We start from the raw sequence: 19,718 nt of genomic DNA, 5'->3' as shown, positions 1-19,718 counted from the left end.
TCTGGGATGCTGAGGAAAACCCTCATTGATGTATTTTTATATCCAGTTCAGTACTCTGGATGACAACCCTTGTATAACACCCCCCTCTTAGAATCCCCCTGACCCCACTGAGCCAAGAAGTAGGTTTGTTTTGCAAATTAAAAGGTTTATTTGAAAATTTAAACAATATATATATATATATATCACACTTCTATAAATAAATTGATAATGGATATTACACTTGTGAATATGAGCAGTAGTCAGCAAGAGGTAACTTATGAATAGGAACAGAAGAATAAGGTGGGAAAGAATGCTTTATATGGTTCAAGGAAACGCAAGGTGGAATAAAATGCAGTACAGAAATAACTTGTTATGATTTTAGCAAAAGGTAATATGATCACTTTTTCTTTTGACAATTCACTCCCCCCTATGCAATACAAGAAATGGAAGGAGAGCACACAGTCTTCAAGAATCCCAACAAATCACACTTTATAATGCAATACACAGTTCCAGTTCCCCCAGCAAGCTTAGAGAAAACAGGTATGAGTTTTAAACACAGGCAAATTACTTTAATGTGGTTTGCAAGGAAATGAAAAGGTGCTAAAATTGCTTTTACTTCCCTCTAGAGGTTCAGGGTAGGTGATGGCTACTTTATATTAGTTCAGGCTCACTTTAACAATACTCTATGAATGATTAGCAGACTGCAAACGAATTTTAGCAAAGAGAAGCAAAAAGCTGCTGATTTCTACAGATGAAGAAATCGGGCCAAATCGCAAATCGCGGTAAAATTTTGTGAGTGCGTGTCTCGCGATTACGGTAAAAGTATAGGGAGTAGGAAGTCGCTTCTAGGTTCGTTGGAAAGCCTAGATTCTAAGCTTTCAGATGCAAGTTAAGTCTCGTTCCTAGCACAAACGGTTACGGAGATACAGATGATTTAATAAGGTAGATTTTCAGATTTAAAGTAAAACTCAAAATGACAGGTGTGCAGCTTTACATATGATAGATGACACGATTTCTAGGAGGCTGTTCTAATTCGGATAAAATAGTTTGGATTAGATTATTTTAACTAAGAGATTGGGTTCTGCACAGTTCTGGCAGTACTCACAATATATTTTGGGCAGGAATGGGCCTTGCCACGGATCTGGTCAGGTTTTGGACTGGACTCAGGTTCTGGTCTCGGCACTTCACAGCGATCTGGGTCAGCTCACTGGATACAGCGGCCTGTGGTTCTCTGGATCTCTGGTCTGTTTCCGTTCCGGATCAAGTGGATTCTGGATGTAACACTGCTTTCTGGGTACTGGCAAAAGTTCTTGGCACAGAATTCAGACAGCTCGCCCGGCTGTGGAATAGTTTGCAGATGATTTTAAGGATGCTGAGGCCTGCTGAGAAGAGTTATCAGTTTGTGGGTTTAGGTCCTTGCTTTAAGTTCTGAAGTAAAGTTCTGGTCTTTGGAGATTGATGGATGTGAAGTCTGGAGTCTCCCGGCAGAGCGTCCCGCAGAAAATGGAATTGAATGTCCTCTACCTGGGTTTCTGTGGCCCTTTTTATGTGTTTTGAAAATGGGTGTGTGCCTGGTCCTAGCTAAGCCTGCCCCTCTCACTTATCATTGGCCAAGCTTTCCTCTCTCCCTTGATTGGGGGGAAGAAATGGAGTGTCAGAGTGATGCTGTAGGTTTTATGGTCAGAGGAACCTCCCCTTGTCAAATTGCACACAAATCTATTTCTGATCCAAATACATATTTATCTATGTACCATTTTTCTCATATTATAGGTCCAGTTTACATATTTTCTGCAGCACCAAACCATCCGATCCCTGTCTTTGTACGATGTCGTGTCCACTGATGACAGAATTCTCCCCTTTTCATCCAGATAACGACCTCTAAACCTTTCCAGATTTTACACAAATGTGCACCAGGGAGATGGGTTTCAGATGATAAAGTGTCAGATTTTTAACATGCATACATTTAGAGTGAGACCCTATTTTCCGCTAGCAACCCCCCAGAATACACCACAGGGTCCTAACGCCTCTTAAAACGTGCACAGAAAAATCACAAGAACAATGATATTAATTATATAATTTTGATCAGTCAGCACTATGCGTTATCTATCTTTTTAAAATTATGCTCTGGTCAAAAAGGGGTGTGGATTCCCACAGGGTGGAATAACTGGTTTATCCACTTCCCCCAAGCTCAGCTGCTAGCAGAGGCACTGCCCCTCCCAGTTTCCCCCAAGAGGAAGCCACTTTACGGCCCCCTCCAATATAACATTTGCCTGAGCCAAAGAAGGCCCATTGTTCAGTTTCCTGCAGTCCCCAGCTGCCACTCCCCTTTCAATCAACAGGGCCATGTGACCTCCTTTTTGTGGGGCAGCAGAATGCAGCCAGGCCTGGGAGCACAACTGTTGATCCAATTTCAACTCCTGTCGGGGGTAGTTGTCAGGCAGAATCCAGTTTCATTAAGCCAGGTTTCAGCTAAATGTCACTTTTTGTTCCCAGTTTTCTACATTCAAATCAAACTGACAATTTTTACACATGCAGCTAGAGTGCTGATTCTAAGTTCAAAACTATGACATTTCAACAGTTACAAACTATGTGACACTCAAAAGTAGGTCCCTCATTTAATTTAAACATTTCGATTTTAGTGGTTTTCAGTTCGATTTAACTTAAGCTGCTGACCTCCACAGCTCAGCCAGTTTTGTTATGAACATGGTTTTGGGCTCTTTTTCTTTCCAGATTTTGTATGCACACAAAACTTCATTCTGCCAAATGTCTGCTGGTGTTCAGTGAGATTTTTGAATATCCTGCAATGTTTGAAAGCTTGCATTCAGAGAAACCAAGGTGATTTCAAAGGGCTTTTTAAGCTAACAGGCACTGCTGTTTTTCCTTTGGCACACATTCCACTCATGGCACCCCTGGTCCATCACGCTCGCACTGGTGGGTGGAAGGTTAGGCGACCATTTTGGTGTGCGCACAAACTGCGCGGTTCTCCTGGATTCTGGCGTACATGTGGGCTTTTTGGCCATCTTGGATTTTCTAAGCCCACAGCACCAAATGTCGCAGCTTAATGACTCAAACGTGGGTCAATACACCTGACAAGGTCAAACGCGGCCGATAGGTCAAGGAGCAGAAGGAGTGCTGGTTTTCCGGCATCTCTGATGTCATCCATTTGATTTTTTCAGGTCGAGGAGGGCCGTTTCGGCCCCATATCGTGGCCTGAAGCCACACTGCCAAAGGCCCAGAAGGCGGTTGTCCTGAAGGAATTTTTGGACTTGCAGGTAGGCTGCTTTGCCCAGAATTTTGAGCAGGAAGGGGACAGTGGTAATAAGCCTGTAGTTCCCCGGCGCCGAAGGGTCAGGGGATGGCTTTTTGAGGAGCGGTCGTAACCAAGCCTCTTTAAGGTCAGATGGGACATGGCCAGACTGGAAGGAGGCATTGATAAATGCTGTTAAAAAGGGGGCAAGGGTCGTGCCAAAATCTTAAATGAGCTGAGCAGGGCAAGCATTGCCCTTGCAGTTAGACGGTTTGATGGTTTTTAGGAGGGAGATGACTTCGGATTCACTCATGTCCTTGAAGTTGAATACCGGAGAGGAGTTGATTATAGTCTCCTTATTCTGGTTACTAGTCTGAGTGGCAATTTGGAGAGTTAGGGCCTTTTGGTGAGCTAGGATTTTTGTTTGCAGGGTATTTAGTTTGTTAAGCATGGAAGATTGGATGTCATTGCACCATTTTTCATCCTTCAGGAGGGTGGGTGGGGGGGTGGGCGGGGTTTCCTGCTCCCTAAAAATGGCGAAGATTTCCTTGGTGCCAGATTTGTCGTTGGCTATCCTAGTGTTGAAGGAGCTTGCTTTGGCATGGATTATGCCTGATTTATAGTCTTTGGAGATGGTCTTTTGTGGACAAGCATACATTTGGCAGCTGCTAGATATTAACATAAGAGTTGTTTGGTCTTCCTTTGTGTTCAAAACATTCTTTTCAGTTGAAAAGCCAAACTTAAATGTCCTTTAAAAATCCTTTGTCTGATTTATAGAAAAACGCGACTTTGTGACTAATCTGAACCTGTTCACATGCCTAAAATGATGTTGAATGAAAACTGCTCCCTTTGGAAGCTGTAATCTGGAGTTTATTTAGGGCAAAAGAGACTGCAGTAACCCATCGCCTTGAAGGGATGTAATGTTATTTTTCTTTGCTGCTAGAATCACAGTACACATGTTGCCACTTTGATGGGTGCCATAAATCTCATTCAACAACTGTGGTGTGTAGTTGTTCTGTCCCATTGCTAACCGTTCCCTCAGTGCAATTATTTGTCACCCCTTGCGGAGAGTACATTGCATGCTCCTTGTGTCACCTCATGCTATATCACAGAATTAGTGATCACCCTTTTCAGCTTCTGAAAGGGCTGCCAAATCCAGAACCCTGCAAACTCCCAAATTGCTGCACTCAGTAGCATCCAAGATATGCGCCCGGTATCCTCCGGGCTGGTTTGTGCTATACAATAAAATAAATACAAATACGTCATTTGGGGGTCGCTAGGAGTCGCAACTGTGACCCCTGAAAACAACCATGCAACACCTGGCACTGCCTTTGCAACCCCTGGGGGTGGGGGGCTCGGATTTCAAAAAGAAATAATTTCTTTTTTAAATAACTCTTACTTCAAAAATAAATAATCTCTGTTTCGGTTTTGCAAAACAGAAATCATTTTGTTTTGAAGTCAGTCCGAGTGACTTCAAAAATAAACTATTTAATTTTGAAATCTGAGCCATCTCCCCTTACCTCCAGGACATGGATGGCTCTGGCTCCTGTGCTCTGTTGCTCATGACAGGAGCCAGAACTGGTTCCTTGCATGTTTGCTGGAGCATGGGAGTCAGAGTCATGGCTGCAGAGGAGGAGTTTCAGCAACATATTGTAAAAGTTAAGGACATCTATTTTTTAAATGTAAAAGAGTGTATGTGTGTGAGAGAGAGAGAGAAAGAGAGAGAGAGAGAGAGAGAGAGAGAGAGAGTTATGTAATGTATGTGTGTGTATATCATGTAGTGTGTGTGCATGATATTTGGCTGGCTAGGCGTGCATGTATGAGTGAATGGCGAATGTGAGTGCATGTATAAAGGAGCAAGTGGTGTGTGAATGAGTGTGTTTTTGTTAAATACCTGGAATACTTACTGGTAGTCTTTATCACTCATAATGCCACTGTTCCTCCTCCCAATACTTGCCTATGAAGCACCTTGCCTCATACATAAGCAATACTGGGCAGAGGAGTTGATTTTGTGGGTTGGAGAAGAGTGGGAGGTAGAAGAGATGTGTGAGAGGGTTGGTGCAGCTAATCTAGCATTTTCTGCCTTTATTGGGCATCTCTAATAAAGCAATTCTAAGTGTAATTACCTGGCTAGCCTTGCGTTTGGGTGCAGCCAGTCTAGCCCTTCCTTACTGTAGCCTGGTATATTTTTCTGGGCATCTATGATAAAGTAGGCATGGTAAGTGTTAATACGTGGTTAGATTGTCATTTTGGTGCAACCCATGAAGGTATGTTTTACTGTAGCATGGAATTTTTTACTGTGCATCATCAAGGCTACAGCAAGCATGATAAGTGTTAGGACATGTCTAGTTTACATTGTGCAGGTTTTGACATATTTTCTTATTGTGGCATTGTATTTTTAATAGCAAGGCAGTAGGTTAGCTCATTGGGTTAAACGGTTGCTGCTGTAATGTATGTGTGATCTACAAGTTCGAATCCTGCCAAGGCCAACTCTGCCTTTCATGCCTTTCATTCTTCCGAGGTTGATAAATAAGCACCCACTTCGGTTAAAATGATAATTGTATTTTAATATGTGCTATAAAAAGTATTTTGGTGAAAGTGCTGTATGAAAAACAAATAATTATGAATTAACCCATCGAGCATTAAGCTTAAATCCACTGCACATTGTTGATGAATTGCATCTATTGGATTATTTAATACTGCTATATATCGCAGCAACTGGCTATGTAGGGGCACTGCTTCTCATTTAATGACAATACTTGATGTGCGGCTATAACTGGCATAGTATGGAAGGTACTGGCCACAAAGTGCTGAAGTGGCATATCAATGGCAGTGCCTCAGCCTTTGTTGAGTCTATTGGGTCTAACCCTATCATATCATGACCCCCATCCTTGACATATGAAGGCAGCACCCTTGTTAAAATGTGGTTGGTTTCTAAAATATTCTTGTCTGCTATTGTACCTATTTGGTATTTTAAAATGTTTACATTCATGTACTTTTTTTAACGCCTGCAAGTCACTTCCGGTGATGTCATCAGGTTTAAAGAGGAACTAATGCCATCCAGATCAAAGGTCATGTGACATCACTTCCTGTGATGCTGGGTGTGTGATGTCACGTATGCTACCTCAGGCATTTTGGTGAATCGACGTCCCTGGTAGCAGCGATCAACTTTGCGGCAACTCATTACATTGCATTATTCATCATTATGTTAGATAAATTAAAGGTATGCACCAATGAAGCTACATTCCTTTACTGTTCTGATCGGTTTAATTCCATTTAGCGTCAGTCCATGCACACTGGTGCTTTGTATGCACACTGTTAGAAGCAGGCATGCATTCATTTTTTCTGCAGCACTGTACACAGAAGGTGGTTTGCTAAGCAAAGGGATTGGGGAATTATGTCTGTTTACTAAGAAAGCAAGATGGGTTTGATAAACATAGGTGCATGAGAAATCTGCGTCCAGAGCAATACAGGCATGACTCCCATTCATTTGCAATACAGCATCTATGGAAAAATGCACACATTTTATTTTTATTTTTACAGTCATTTATTATTTCTTTTTAAGCCGAGATTTCGTTGTACTGAATTTAGTTTTATGACATAACGTATGAAACGTTAGACAACTCACCACCTATCCTACACAAGCCCCCTGCGCCTGTGTACTCAACTAGCTGTAGCCAGTTTCCCATGGCAATGTATAAATATCATTTAAATCTACAGTTACAGTAAGTGCCACTCGCTCGTGATTTGATTTGAGAATTGAGCGCACGATCTGGACTTGCTCTTTGTGCATTAAGGCAGGTCAAATGGACACGGGCTGCATTTTAAATCCCTAATGGAAGGCTGAAGCCTGTCTTAAACCAATCACATCAGCTTTGGCCAAGACTGATTCATCCCCGGGGGATGAGCCCTGTGAGCGCGCTCTCACATGAATGGGCCTTGTACAGCCTGAAGTTTCATTCATAAAATGGAGGCAGAGGTTAAAAAAGTGGCAGGCTCAATTATGCTGAGCTGACGAGTGTAATGTTCCTTCAGCTGTTGCCGTTCCCAGATAGCGTGCAGAAATGATTAATGCTCATTGGCACACGGCCTTACGTAACACGACACCATGTTATGGCCCCGGCGTGCACTAATGTATGGCGAATGAGAAGTCTACATTCTGAAATCTGAAAGATAAACAGGAACTGGTTGGTCTGAATTCCATTCGGATCTGTCAATCCAGCCACGCTCTGTGTTTGCCCAAGCTGAGATTTGCAGGCGAAGGAGGGGTGCACAGGAAGGAAACACACGTTTGTTTTACTTAATAAAGCCCTGTCACAAGTGCTGAAAAAAGAAATCAACATCCAGTGTTCTACACAAAGGAACAAGCAGGCTTGCTCAAACAGATGAATGAACTATAACATGAGCATAGTTCTCCCTTTAAGAAATCCATGCTAGCAGCTTAATGCTGCAGTTTGATCTTTGCATATTCACTGCCAGTCCACACTCACAATTGTTTTTGTAATTTTCTTAAATCCCCTACATAGTCACTTTATAGCGCTGGGAATCCTCTTGTAAACCCTGTTTACAGGCCCTAACCCAAGCCAGGGAGCATTCAATCCTGGACTAGGTCAGGGACAGTTGCCATGGAAACCACCTACCCAACCCCCAGACCACTGGGTAGGGAGGGGCGCTGTACCTGCTAAATAAAATTGCTAAGAACAGGAGATTGGCCACACTCTGAGTTGCTTGATCGCTAAGAGACACAGACACCGACACCAGAGTGGATGTTATACGGATCCCCACAGGGACCCCTCTTTATTTACTAGAACACCAATACCCTTTCCCTTTTCCTTAGGAGTTCCCTGGCGTGAGCTCCAACTGACTGGGAACCAGCTACGACAGCTCACCCTGACAGCTCACCCTGCCTTGGAGGGGTCTCAGGGACCCTTAGGTTGAGTCAAGCGCAAGAGACCCGCTACCTACACTTAGATATCACCCACATGGAATGGAAAGGCAGAGGATGGCCTCTCTGGGGGATCCAATATTGCTAGGCAGCTTCACCACCACACCTGCAGCACCATTGTGAATTCAGGTGGTGTCCCAATTGTCATGGGCTAGCTGAGCATAATGGAATTTGATACGGGCCTTGTAAGTGGTCATAATATTATCTGGACAATGATATAGGAGCACCTCTACCAGAGAACGAGCAAAGCCAAATAACCTGCTCTACGAGTAGGTTCACACTCAGGAGGGTCTGCAACCATGTTTTCGCTCACTGTACCGTTCACAGACGAGAAATAACCATTTGCATATAAGTCTGGTTCTGTACACCAAGCCAGCACCGAAATGCTCGGCAATTCTCATCTGCACACGAGTACCAACAGCAACTCCAAACATGTGTTGTAGTCTTGTTGGGCCTCATCAATGAAATGCTAGACAGTTCCCCTCTGAACAAGAGAACCATCAGTTACCACTGACACAACATTTGGCTTTGTTGGTCCTCCTCAGTGGGGTGAAGCTGTGCCTCTCTAAACATAGTGAGAAAGGGGCTCACATCTACCACAAACGAACACCGCCAAATATCTTCTTCAATGGGTAGGTTCCAACTCGGTAAGGTCTACAACTACATTTTAGCTCAGTGTACCGTTCACAGAGGAAAAATAGCTATTTGCATATTAGTCTGGTCCTGCTCACACGTCCAGCACCGAAATGCTAGGGAATTCTCCTCTGCACAAGAGTACCAACAACAACCCCATACATGTGTTTTGGTCTTGTTAGGCCTCATCACTGAAATGCTAGACAGTTATCCTCTGAACAAGAGTATCGTCAGTAACCACCAACATAAGTTTTGGCCTTGTTGGTCCTCCTCAGTGAGGTGAAGCTGTGCTCCTTTAAGCACAGTGAGAATGGGGTCCACATCTACCACGAACAAACACAGCCACATATCTTGTTCTATGGATAGGTTCCCTCTCAGGAGGGTCTACAACCACATTTTCGCTCAGTGTGCCTTTCACAAAGGAGAATACCCATTTGGATATCAGTCTGGTCCCATGTTGGAATACTTGGGGTTTCACCCTACGTCACTAGAGGTAATCAGACATGACCCCTTGCTCAAAACGCTTTAGAGAGGCTCAGCTTCACCTCACTGAGTATGCCCAACAAGTCTAAAACAGGTGTCTGGGGTTGCTGGTTGTACTATTGTTCAGAGGAGAATTGCCTTTCATGTTTGTGCTGAAAAGTCCAACTGGGTGGGACCAGACTGGCATGCAAATAGATATTTCTTCTCTGTGAAGGGTACAGTGAGCTAAAACGTGGTTGTAGACCGACCTGACGGGACGAAATAACATACAACAGGTTATTTGAACAATGTTTATTCTCAGTAGAGGTTCTACCACGCTCTTGTATATGTTCTAATACATTAGTCACTAAGGGTAATCCAGATGCGGGCCCCCTGTTCGCTGTGCTTAAGAGAGGCTCATCTTGACCTCACTGAGGAGGCCCAACAAGGCCACAACGTGTGTCTGTGGTTGCTGATGGGACTCTTGCTCAGAGGAGAATTTCTTAGCATTTTGGAACTAACTGTCCATGTGGGTGGGACCAGACTGATATTACAAATGATATTTCTCCTCTGTGAAGGGTACAGTGAGCTGTAATGTGGTTTTATACCCACTTACCCCTTAGTGAAAGAAATTCTGTAGAACAGGTTATTTCATCCATGTTCATTCTCGGTAGAGGGGCTCTCATACTCTTGTAAATAACATCATTTTATTTAGTATTACTGAGCTAAATGAGAAAACATGGTATTCATGTCCTATTTGGGTATAATAGAATCAGGTTATGCCATGCTAACTGGGTATAGCTGATCCTGGCACTTATTAGCTAACTGGACATAGAATACTTTTCCACTGTTCACGGTAGAGCCTGGCACTGCTCTGCTCACTACACACAACCTCGACAATGTTTTCAGTACCTGCGACTATGAGATCACTAATACTGGGAGTTTGAAGGCATATTTGTCTGTTGTGTGAGTTCATGGGATTTTCATGCCAACACCTTAAAATGGTGTGAATGGGAATTGTCTTGTATAGTGCCAATCTGACACGTTTATTTGCTTGATTGTGTGTGGCTCTGTATGAAAAGGAGGGCAATTAGTGGGTGAGTGGGAGAGGCAGTTACAAAAACCTGTGGCGTTAATGGGTGCAGCTTGAAAGTTCACAGTTCTTGTGTGCCAGTCGGTTTTCCATAGTTTTTGCAGAGAGATTTGTATGTTATGGTACGGAAGAGCCCAAGATTTGATAGACCACATTTGTACTCACCACTAGCTGGCTAGTAATATTAGAATCTTGGCAAGTGTGAGAAATGGTCTTCTTTGTGTATGTATAGAATTGAGGTGGCGAGTGACCTTTTCGTGGCTGGCTAGTTGCTTGCAATTTTAGTTTTTGCCCCATGGGCTTCAGTGGACTTCAGTGCCTGGGTCTGATTAGCTGCTAACGTGGGAGAGTGTGACAGGACTAAAGAGCAGAGCTTAGTTTTGGCTTGATCAGTGTTGATATTATATTGGCAGGGCCTGTGCATTAGTCTGCAGGGAGAGAGAGAGAGAGAGAGAGAGAGAGAGAGAGAGAGAGAGAGAGAGAGAGAGAGAGAGAGAGAGAGAGAGAGAGAGAGAGAGAGAGAGAGAGAGAGAGTGTGTGTGTGTGTGTGTGTGTGTGTGTGTGTGTGTGTTTTGCAAGGTGGTAGTATACATATAAGGGAGTTAAATAATCAGGGGCATTGCCTGCTATATCATAGCAATAACATTCATATGAGTACCAGCAAATGTTATATCACTACCTGACAAATGATGGTACATGATAATGGACATACTGGCGGGTGGTGGGTGTGCCTTGAGACATGTCTATCTATATTAGCCAGAACTATTGTCTTTGCCAAGCCCCAAGTCACCTTACTTGCCTCACTCTTCACTGCAGTACAGGGTACAGTCTATACTGCTGTTGCAATACCATGGAGGCGGCTTCTGGAACAGATCACAGTGCACTGTACCCACTTTCCAGTTCTTCCACACCATTTCATTTTGTTTCCAGAAGCGTACCGCCCACACCATTGCATTTTGTTTCCAGAAGCGTACCGCCCACACCATTGCATTTTGTTTCCAGAAGTGCACCGCCCACACCATTGCATTTTATTTCCAGAAGCATACGCTGTACCAAGGGGGAGAACACAATTAAATGGGAACACTGGGGAAGGACACCCGACTTAAGGGCAGTTTAGCAGGAGTTAGTGTAGTACATATAATGGTGTAAAGATATGTCACCACTTTGCAGTTTCCTGATTTGCAAACTTACCATCAGACTATCCTCATCCCTGAAGAGCTAAATAGTTTGTGGAGCCTCCGCACCCTCCAGAAATATCCCAGAAATGTCTCTTACTAAAGCAGCCTACTCAAGATGTTCAACTTGACCGACTTGAAGGTGTGTCTTAGTGATTCCTCTTATACCAGGATATTTGTAGTCAGTGCAACCCTGGGGGCAGAGTGGGCTCCTTACAGCACTCTGGAAAACCACATGTCCACCTCCCTTGAAGGGATGCTATGGAGGAAACTTCCTTTTAATATTGGTGGCAAATATGGGTATCTGTAAGGTGGGTGATGTTTGTGTAATGAACCAACCACTACGGCTCACCTGCTTTGAAATGTTGGCCTCCAGATCAGAGATTTTCTAAATTCCCATCTGCTTTTGAAGACTTTGTTTAATTTTGCAGGCAGATGTAAGACCCCACTGCAATATGCCAGATTGCTTGCTTCAAGAAGAGTGTTTTCTGTGTGTTTGTTATATTATAAATAATGATGCATCTGTAGTGTTCATGGAATATGCTAGAGAACAAGTTGTCGCAATTTTGTCGGGAGAGCAGGTAGAGCAGGGTTCTGCAATCTAAGCCTCTCCAGTTGTTTCAGACTGAGAACCTCGTCATGCTTCACCACTGACTATGCCAACTGGGCTAGTAGGAGTTGTGGGTTGCAAACCCCTGTGGTAGAGAACGTCAATTTACTGCTCGTGCTCTCATACCTCATCCCATTCCAGTGGGCAACCTTTAGGTAGAACAGGGATCGGCAACCTGAGGCTCTATAGATGTTTTCGTGTAAGAACCCCGTGCTAACTCACCATTGTCTAGGCTGGCTAGGCTGGTGGGAGTTGTAGTCAAAACATCTGGAGAGCCAACGTTTTTAAACCCCTCTGGGAGAGCATGTCAATTGCCAGCTTAAGCACCCACACCTCACCCAACCAAAATGGCAGAACTATGCCATGCAGGCTGGAGAAATGCATGTGCCCTTTAGTTCTTGCCAACTCCGATGAGAAAGATTGTCATAATATCAACTAGTGTCATTATATCAAATAATTTCTGATAAAAAGTATAACCTCATAGTTCATCTAATGGCTTTTGATCTAAAAGTCAAAAGGTCACGGAAGAACCTATCTGCATAAGCCCAATGAACGAGGTAAGGTGACAGACTTCCTGGCCGCTAACCCACCCTGCAATGTAAGCTTCATGATTGGGTGCATGTTACTCTGGGAGTGCGCTTAATCTAAGCACGTTTATTTATCCTTACTGAGCAAGAGCTGCAGAAGGAATGGCGGATGGCATAACCGCTGTGCTTTAATCACTTTAATTCAGTACGCAGAGAGGAATGAAGATTGAACTGCACTGTACTATATTTATCCTGCAGTAGCCCTCGCATGTCTCCATCAGAGGGAGAGATGCAATTAGCCTTCAGTTGCTACTAAATGTTTGCTTTGAAGTAACCCCACGTAACCAGTTAACATACTTCTGGGTCGCACAGCATTTACTCCAATCTGAAGCTGCAAAATGCTAAATTTCATTGGTTGGACTTTTTATTCGATAAGGCAGCAATGGAAGCAGCAGGCAATTTAATTAGCAGTAATTTTTCTGAGTAAGTCATTACTTTGATGAACTTCAGAGCAATGTTTATGGCTCCTAATTAACCATGTTAGTCATTTGATTGAATAATCACTTTGGAAATGTTTCTACAATTTGATTAGAGTCTGACCCACTCTGATAGTCATAAATTAGCTGCCAGCACTTTACAGTAGCACGACTTCGGTTACTTTATTGGGATAAACTCTCCGCATTTGCTTCTTTTCGCGTGCAGCTTCGATGCCATTCGTTTTTTGCATAAAGAAATTGCGTATGTCACGTCTACAAATGTTCAAAATTAACATTGTTTTGATTTGTCGGTTTACAAAAAATCTGCTAGTTTCTCTTTTGTGCCTGTGGGATGTAAAAAAAAAAAGCAATTGAGTAAAAAATCTGAAGCCTTTGCTAGTTTGTTATTGTTATGACCATAGTGCCTGTGTCATTATGTTAAGTTATGTGACCTGTTTGTTCATACTCAGTTATTTCCATGCCCAGAAGGCAAGTACAGTTTGTAGTCATGCAAGTAGTCAAAGCATTAGTACGGCCAGGCAGACACGCTTGCTTGTGCAAGTCTGCCATTGGGGCTACACTAAAGGTCGCAGGACTGATTTTTGAGACTTTTAGGTGACTGAGCATCAGGAGGACTTGGGTAGAAAAGCTTGCATTTTTCATGCAGCCTATTTTATCCGTTTTAAAAAAAAATATGATCGTATTTTCTTTGTTTGCAAATTAGCTTGTTCAACCCTTTAAAATAATGTTTGTTCGAGTGTCAGTGTTAGTGTTCCTAAATAAGCATTGCTTGATTAAAATGGAGTTGGTAATGTTTCCTTCAAACTGGAAAAGTGGGTGTTGATATATATTTTTCAAATCTCAGAGAGTATGTGTGTTCACTGCACTTTTAAACGGATATTTACATCCCTATGTTTTCCCACAAAAGGATGGCTTCTACCAAGCAGTGTCTTTTCTCGCTATTGGTTGTAGTTTGGTTGCAAATAAAAGCTTGTGCTGTATTCATTCACAAGTGAAAGAAACCTGCGGCCAATATCAACAGAATTGATGTGCTCTGCTTTGACTTTCTGTTCTGATGTATTGGCGGAGCATTGTTAAATATTTTGACCTTATTCAAGGTTATGACCGAAGATAGACAGAGTTCAAGTGGTGAAGTTGGCTGACGTCAACGTGTCTCCCTAATGCACTGCCTTGTTGTGTGTGTTTCTCCGTTCAAGCTAACTATGTGTTGACAGGTCCCCCTCACCCCCGCCCTGTGACTTGTGTCCCTTTCTGTTATTCCCCTGCCTGCAGCCTGTCTCATTGATAACCTGTGCGCTTTCTACCCCACTGGCTCGTTTGACGAGTAATGTCCTTTTCTCCTTCCAGAAGTGCCTAGCTGCCATTCCATTTACATGAGGCAAGACGGATTCCTGGCTCACCCCAACCGGACAGAAGGTATGCTTGCCATCATGTGGGTGACTTGCAAAGTGCCCTGGGAGTAGGGGATCTAACTTATAACGTATTGTGGGGGGCTAGTGGAACCGCCCAACTAATAGATATAACTAAAGTGTCCAGCCACTGTGCCAATGAGTGTAAATGTTGACATAGGGTCTTTCATAATTCTATCACTTTGTCTGAGACAAAGGCGGGAACCAGGAAAAGGTTCAAATTGCTAAATTGCTACTGTTCAGGAAGGGCCTTCATGACTCAGTCTGCATGGGTCTCTAATCCAGTGGTCTACAAACTAGGGCCCCCCCCCCCCGTGGGGGACCCCACGATGTCCGGGGGGTGGGGGAGGCAGACTCTTTTAAAAAGGGTTTAAGATGATTGTTTTTAATATAAAAAATTATGAAGGTTACTGCTTTCAATAGAAATTATTAAGCGGGAGACAATCTGCTTATATTTTAAAGATCCTGCCCCCCCTGGACATCCGTTGTGTCCCATGGAAGGGGCAACCCCTAGGCAGGGGGTGGGGGGCCCCGGAAACAATATTTTTACTCAGGCGGGTGGGGGGCTCCGTATGAACGAGTTTGAATAGCACTGCTTATCGCTTCTTTACACACCCCCCCATACACCCCCCCAGTAATGCGCTTAATGTTGTATGACATATTTTGACGGGTGCCATTCTATCATGATGTGTCTATGCTGTTCATGCAACACTGCGAATGCCTTGAAAATGTGCTCTCTTTCTGTATCCTAACCTTTCCCAATCCAATACGCCAAACCTATACCTTTATGCTCAGAAGTATTTTGTATACATGCTGCTACATCATGAACACCCCAAAATAAATAAGGGAAACCTTTTACAGATACAGTTTCACCTACTGAGTGAGGTACCGCGGTTCAATACAATATTGGCAAGCAATGGTCAAGACTGACCATGCAACCTTTGTTTATTTAAAGAAAAAGTGGCTTCGTGTAGGGCTGAAGAAACCTGATTAATTCCTTCAGTACGGTTTAGCATAGAACGATGGTGGCGGGTTCATAGTGACAGTTCCGTCAGTCAAAGTTTCGACATACCAAAGATCCGACACAAAAGCATCGAAAAAAAGTTTCAAATGCATTATTTTTTTATTGGGGGGGTTCCCCACCCAACCCCACGTTTTCTCTTTAAAACAAACTTTTTTTTCTACACGAAACTAATTTTAAAAAAACATAACATGAAAGAAAATGCATTCGAAACTTTTTTATCCGAAACTTTGTATTAGGAACTTTTTTATGTCAAAACTTTTTTTTTCGAAAGTATGACTGGACACCATGCTGGCGTGGCTGCTATTGCTGTGACCTTTGTTTTTGCTCTCCCTGACATCAGCGTCGGACATTTTCTCGAGTTTCAGTGGCTGCTATCATTGCTTTTCTTAGACTCCACTCGGGTGCATCCTGTGCTTCTCACGCTTTTCATGATGTGATCCCTTTTTCCTTTATTAAACCTAATATGAGATGACGCGTGCCCACAGCCTACAATTGTCAAATTAGAAATTTGGTTAGTTAAAATGTATCTGTCCTTAACATGTGGTCCCAGCGCTGCCTTTTTGTTGATCCTGAGGGAACCTCCTCCCATAAACCTTGAAAGATTTGGGGTAAAGAACATTGGGGTCTCTGAGCTGGGGGATCTAGTAGCTTGTGAATTGTGTAATTGCACAGGAACACAGCTTCTTCAGAGCAGTATTTATATCATTTGATATGCACGTGGCACAGCCTATACAGCCGTTGTTATCGTACAAGAAGCTCGTATCAATATTCTCAAAGCAGTATAGCACCCCACCAGTTCTTCAAGAGTGAAGACCAGCGAATAGGGGGTTCTTGAGTGTGTGTAAAGTGTGCACAACTTCTCAGTGGAATGGCGGGGTGAGTGGAGATGGTTTTTTGTGCCCAGTTTCTTATCATCTGCTTGCAATGCTTGGGCTTTTTTTGTTGTTGCATATCTACTAACTCTCTAAACATAGCCTTTAAAACAATGAAAGGGGCCAAGTGCTCCCGGGAGCTACTGGGATGTGCAAGAGTGCTTACACGTTGTATTTTCTGTGTTTTTAATGTATGATTGTGGGAGGATCGGTAAGCGTTTCCTACCTTTGTCAAGTGACACACAGCTCTTCTTAATACCTTGTCTTAGATTTAGATGCTAAAACTGTAATTTCTTCTTGTTCATTTAAAAAGGTGCACCCTGTTCTCCCCCCATAGCGTTCCATTGCTAAGGTCTTCTCCACTTTTCTGCGGTCTCAGTTTCCAAAGGACACCCAGCTTCGCCTTGGGTCTTAATGCTGCAGTAATATGTCTGCCTTGGACACTTGAACCCATTGATCAGAAGACCATATGGAAGTGTGGTGTTAATTCCTTTTCAAAATAATATTCTTTAACAAGCAGGTAGTGAATTAAATCAAAGTAAATCACCCCTGTCAAGATTTGTCCCAAATAACAACATGTTTACAATGTGGTGATGGACAAAAGAAAGCAGTAATAGACATCTGTGCTGGTCCTGATTTCAGGGGGTATTGTGTACCACCTCTGTTGCTTTTAAGTAAATGTTTAGTCATTTGTTATTCATTTGTGAATGGGAATGCATCTAATACACATATGCATATCTCTGAACACACAGGTTGCATGTTTGAGAAGGGACCGAGACAATTCTATGATGACACCTGCGTGGTTCCAGAGAAGTTTGATGGTATGTTGGCATACGTGTTTTTTTTTTCTCCTTTGAACGTAGTCACATTTCAAGCATCATAGTCCAACTCAAGAGTGCTCCTTTTAGCAATGTCAGAAGGGCGGGCATCGGCCTTGCGGGCAGAAAGCCACTTCTCTTGCTGATAAGTGGTTCCTCCTTACAAGTTAGGTGGTTGCTCTTAAGTTGCGTAGCGCTTGAGTTGTGTGCGTTCACTTGGATTTTGTTGTGTGGAAATGCCTTTGTTTTCTATTGGTCATCATTGTGTAAAGGCCTTCAGGTCAGTCTGCAGGAGCACCAGGGAAAGCCCCGTGGGGTGCAGAAGAAGCAGAAGTCACCCTCGTGTCTTGATTGCTTAATGTTGGGGACACACTTTGATGTGATACACCCCCTCTGTGCATCTCATATCTGTTGAATGATTGAGATGTGGTGCGCTCAGTAGTTAAGCAGTTGAGCGGGATGACTGACGAGGGGAACACGCAGGGACGTCATTTCACCAAAATGCCAGGGGTAGCGGACATGACATCACACAACCCTTGACATCTGGTGACATCACTGGAAGTTATGTCATTTGACACCACCACAAAGTGACGTCACGGGAAGCGATGGCACACAATCGTTCACCCCAGGACAAAACAGGAAGTGGCATCACATAGCATTGTTTGTGAGTACACATTTCAAACAAGAATGGATCACCATATGTATCGTTAATATCAGGGCGTATAGGCCTATATAATCAAATCACTGTTAATGCAAGCAGACGTCCAAGGCCAAACGATAAAGATGTGTTACTATATAGCACTTACGCTTAAGAGCTTCATATGGAACAAATATACAAACAATATCACCCAACCTATGTTTGTACTCATTTATTAACCTCAGTAGGATGAAAGGCTCAGTTGACCTTGCTGGGAATCGAACCTGCAGATCGCACACATATTACAGCAGCCAGCGCTCAACCCACTGAGCTATTGTACCGACTATAGCCATTAGAAAACTAGCCTCTCCAGAAACAAATAGCCACATGCTGCTGGCCACAGACCATGAGCCTCAATGTAAAACATAAATTTTAAAACATCTTTTAAAAAAAACTTGTTTAGGGGTAGCAAGGGAGACCTCAGGGGTTGCAGTTGCGACCCCTGGCAACCCCTAAATGACGTCCATGGAAACCCATAAAGGAAGTCTATCAGCTGTGCCAATGGGGAATATACAGTTCATTTCTCCACTTTCAGGTATGTATCCGGTGCTGACCATGTTTTCTTTGCGGCTGTTATAGCTCTTTGCATATTTGCCGCAGTGTTTTCACCTCGGACGTTTTTGCCACGTTTAAAAAAAAATACACTTGTGTGTTTGGGATAGGAGATTAGGGGGTGGGTGCCAGAGTGAGATGGTGGGGTTAGAGGAGGGTAGGGGGGAATCCCCCATTAAAAAAAAGCTGCGAAAACGGCCGCAGTGAAAACACCACGGCAAATATGGAAACTGCTAAAATAGCCACGCAGAACATTCGGGAAACCGTATCTGGTGTTAAATACCACGGGCTAGGCCGTCTTTCCTGCATGAGTGTGCCATGTGAGCTCACGGGTAGGAAATAAACTGCATTTTGTAGTTTGTAGGTGGGTGGATTCTGAGAGCCAAATATGCATGTAAAAATGCTTTTACTCATTCATTTTTGCCATTGTGGGTGTGCTGCAGCTGTGATAGTCAAGTGCTGGAGGAGCACTTTCCTTTTCTCAAAGGCAGGTGTCCGGCAGGTGTCCGGCAATGCACAACAGTGTCGCCTTGCCTTCGGTTCCAGGCCTCCTCTTGTGCACGCCAGCGGCAGGGGAAATGCAATGAAGCCAGTGATCATGCCATGCCACCATCTGCCCAACAGTGTCCAGCATTAGAAATCTGCATGCAAAGAATGCATGGGTGTAAATGCAAAGTGCAGCTAGCACCTACGTGAGTGGAGGCCACGCCCCACATTTAGATTTACAAAGCAGTAAAGACTGGGAGGCGCGTGCTCTCGCAGTCCAGCCATCCTTCTGCATCCTCCTAGCTCGCATTCACTACCCTCTCTCCCACCCTCACCTGACTGCTGTCCTCCGCTCACTAAGCGAGATTAGTGTAAGGCTGACATACAAAAGTGGCATACATTGCCTCCCAGGCTCATGGGAGCAGAAATGGGAAGGCCTGCTTAAACAGCCCTGGTCCTCCTATCCTTACCACCCCAACCTGAGGGGGGATAGCTCAGGGGCAACGCGTTTGTCCTGGAAGCAAGACAACACAGTGCAACCCAGGTTAAAATCCTGACCCTCGCTTAGAAACCAAGTTATACAAGAACAATTTTAATAATTATAATAACAATAATAACCTGATTATAAATCGTTGTTCCTTGTTTGTGTAGGTGATTTATTGCATGCACAACATGCTGTGGTGGCAGAATGC

The 19,718-nt window shown here is 43.6% G+C and overlaps 1 protein-coding gene across 5 annotated transcripts in view; it reads left to right on the top strand.

Annotated features, from left to right (window-relative positions):
• Nucleotides 1–19,718, top strand: part of ETV1 (ETS variant transcription factor 1) — a 190,158-nt gene that overhangs the window by 123,044 nt on the left and 47,396 nt on the right. For 4 of the 5 annotated variants that reach the window (XM_069648595.1, XM_069648594.1, XM_069648597.1 and 1 more), the window contains 2 exons: nt 14,516–14,584; nt 17,226–17,294. In XM_069648595.1, coding sequence (XP_069504696.1) covers nt 14,516–14,584; nt 17,226–17,294 — 138 coding nt within the window. The remainder of the gene's footprint in view (nt 1–14,515; nt 14,585–17,225; nt 17,295–19,718) is intronic. The other variant, XM_069648596.1, reaches the window with a different exon arrangement.

Source organism: Ambystoma mexicanum, chromosome 2q (assembly GCF_040938575.1).
Source record: "Ambystoma mexicanum isolate Mex_15411 chromosome 2q, UKY_AmexF1_1, whole genome shotgun sequence".
NCBI lineage: Eukaryota > Metazoa > Chordata > Amphibia > Caudata > Ambystomatidae > Ambystoma > Ambystoma mexicanum.
The sequence above is the reverse complement of the archived record's forward strand: the minus strand, read 5'-3'. Positions and strand labels throughout refer to the sequence as shown.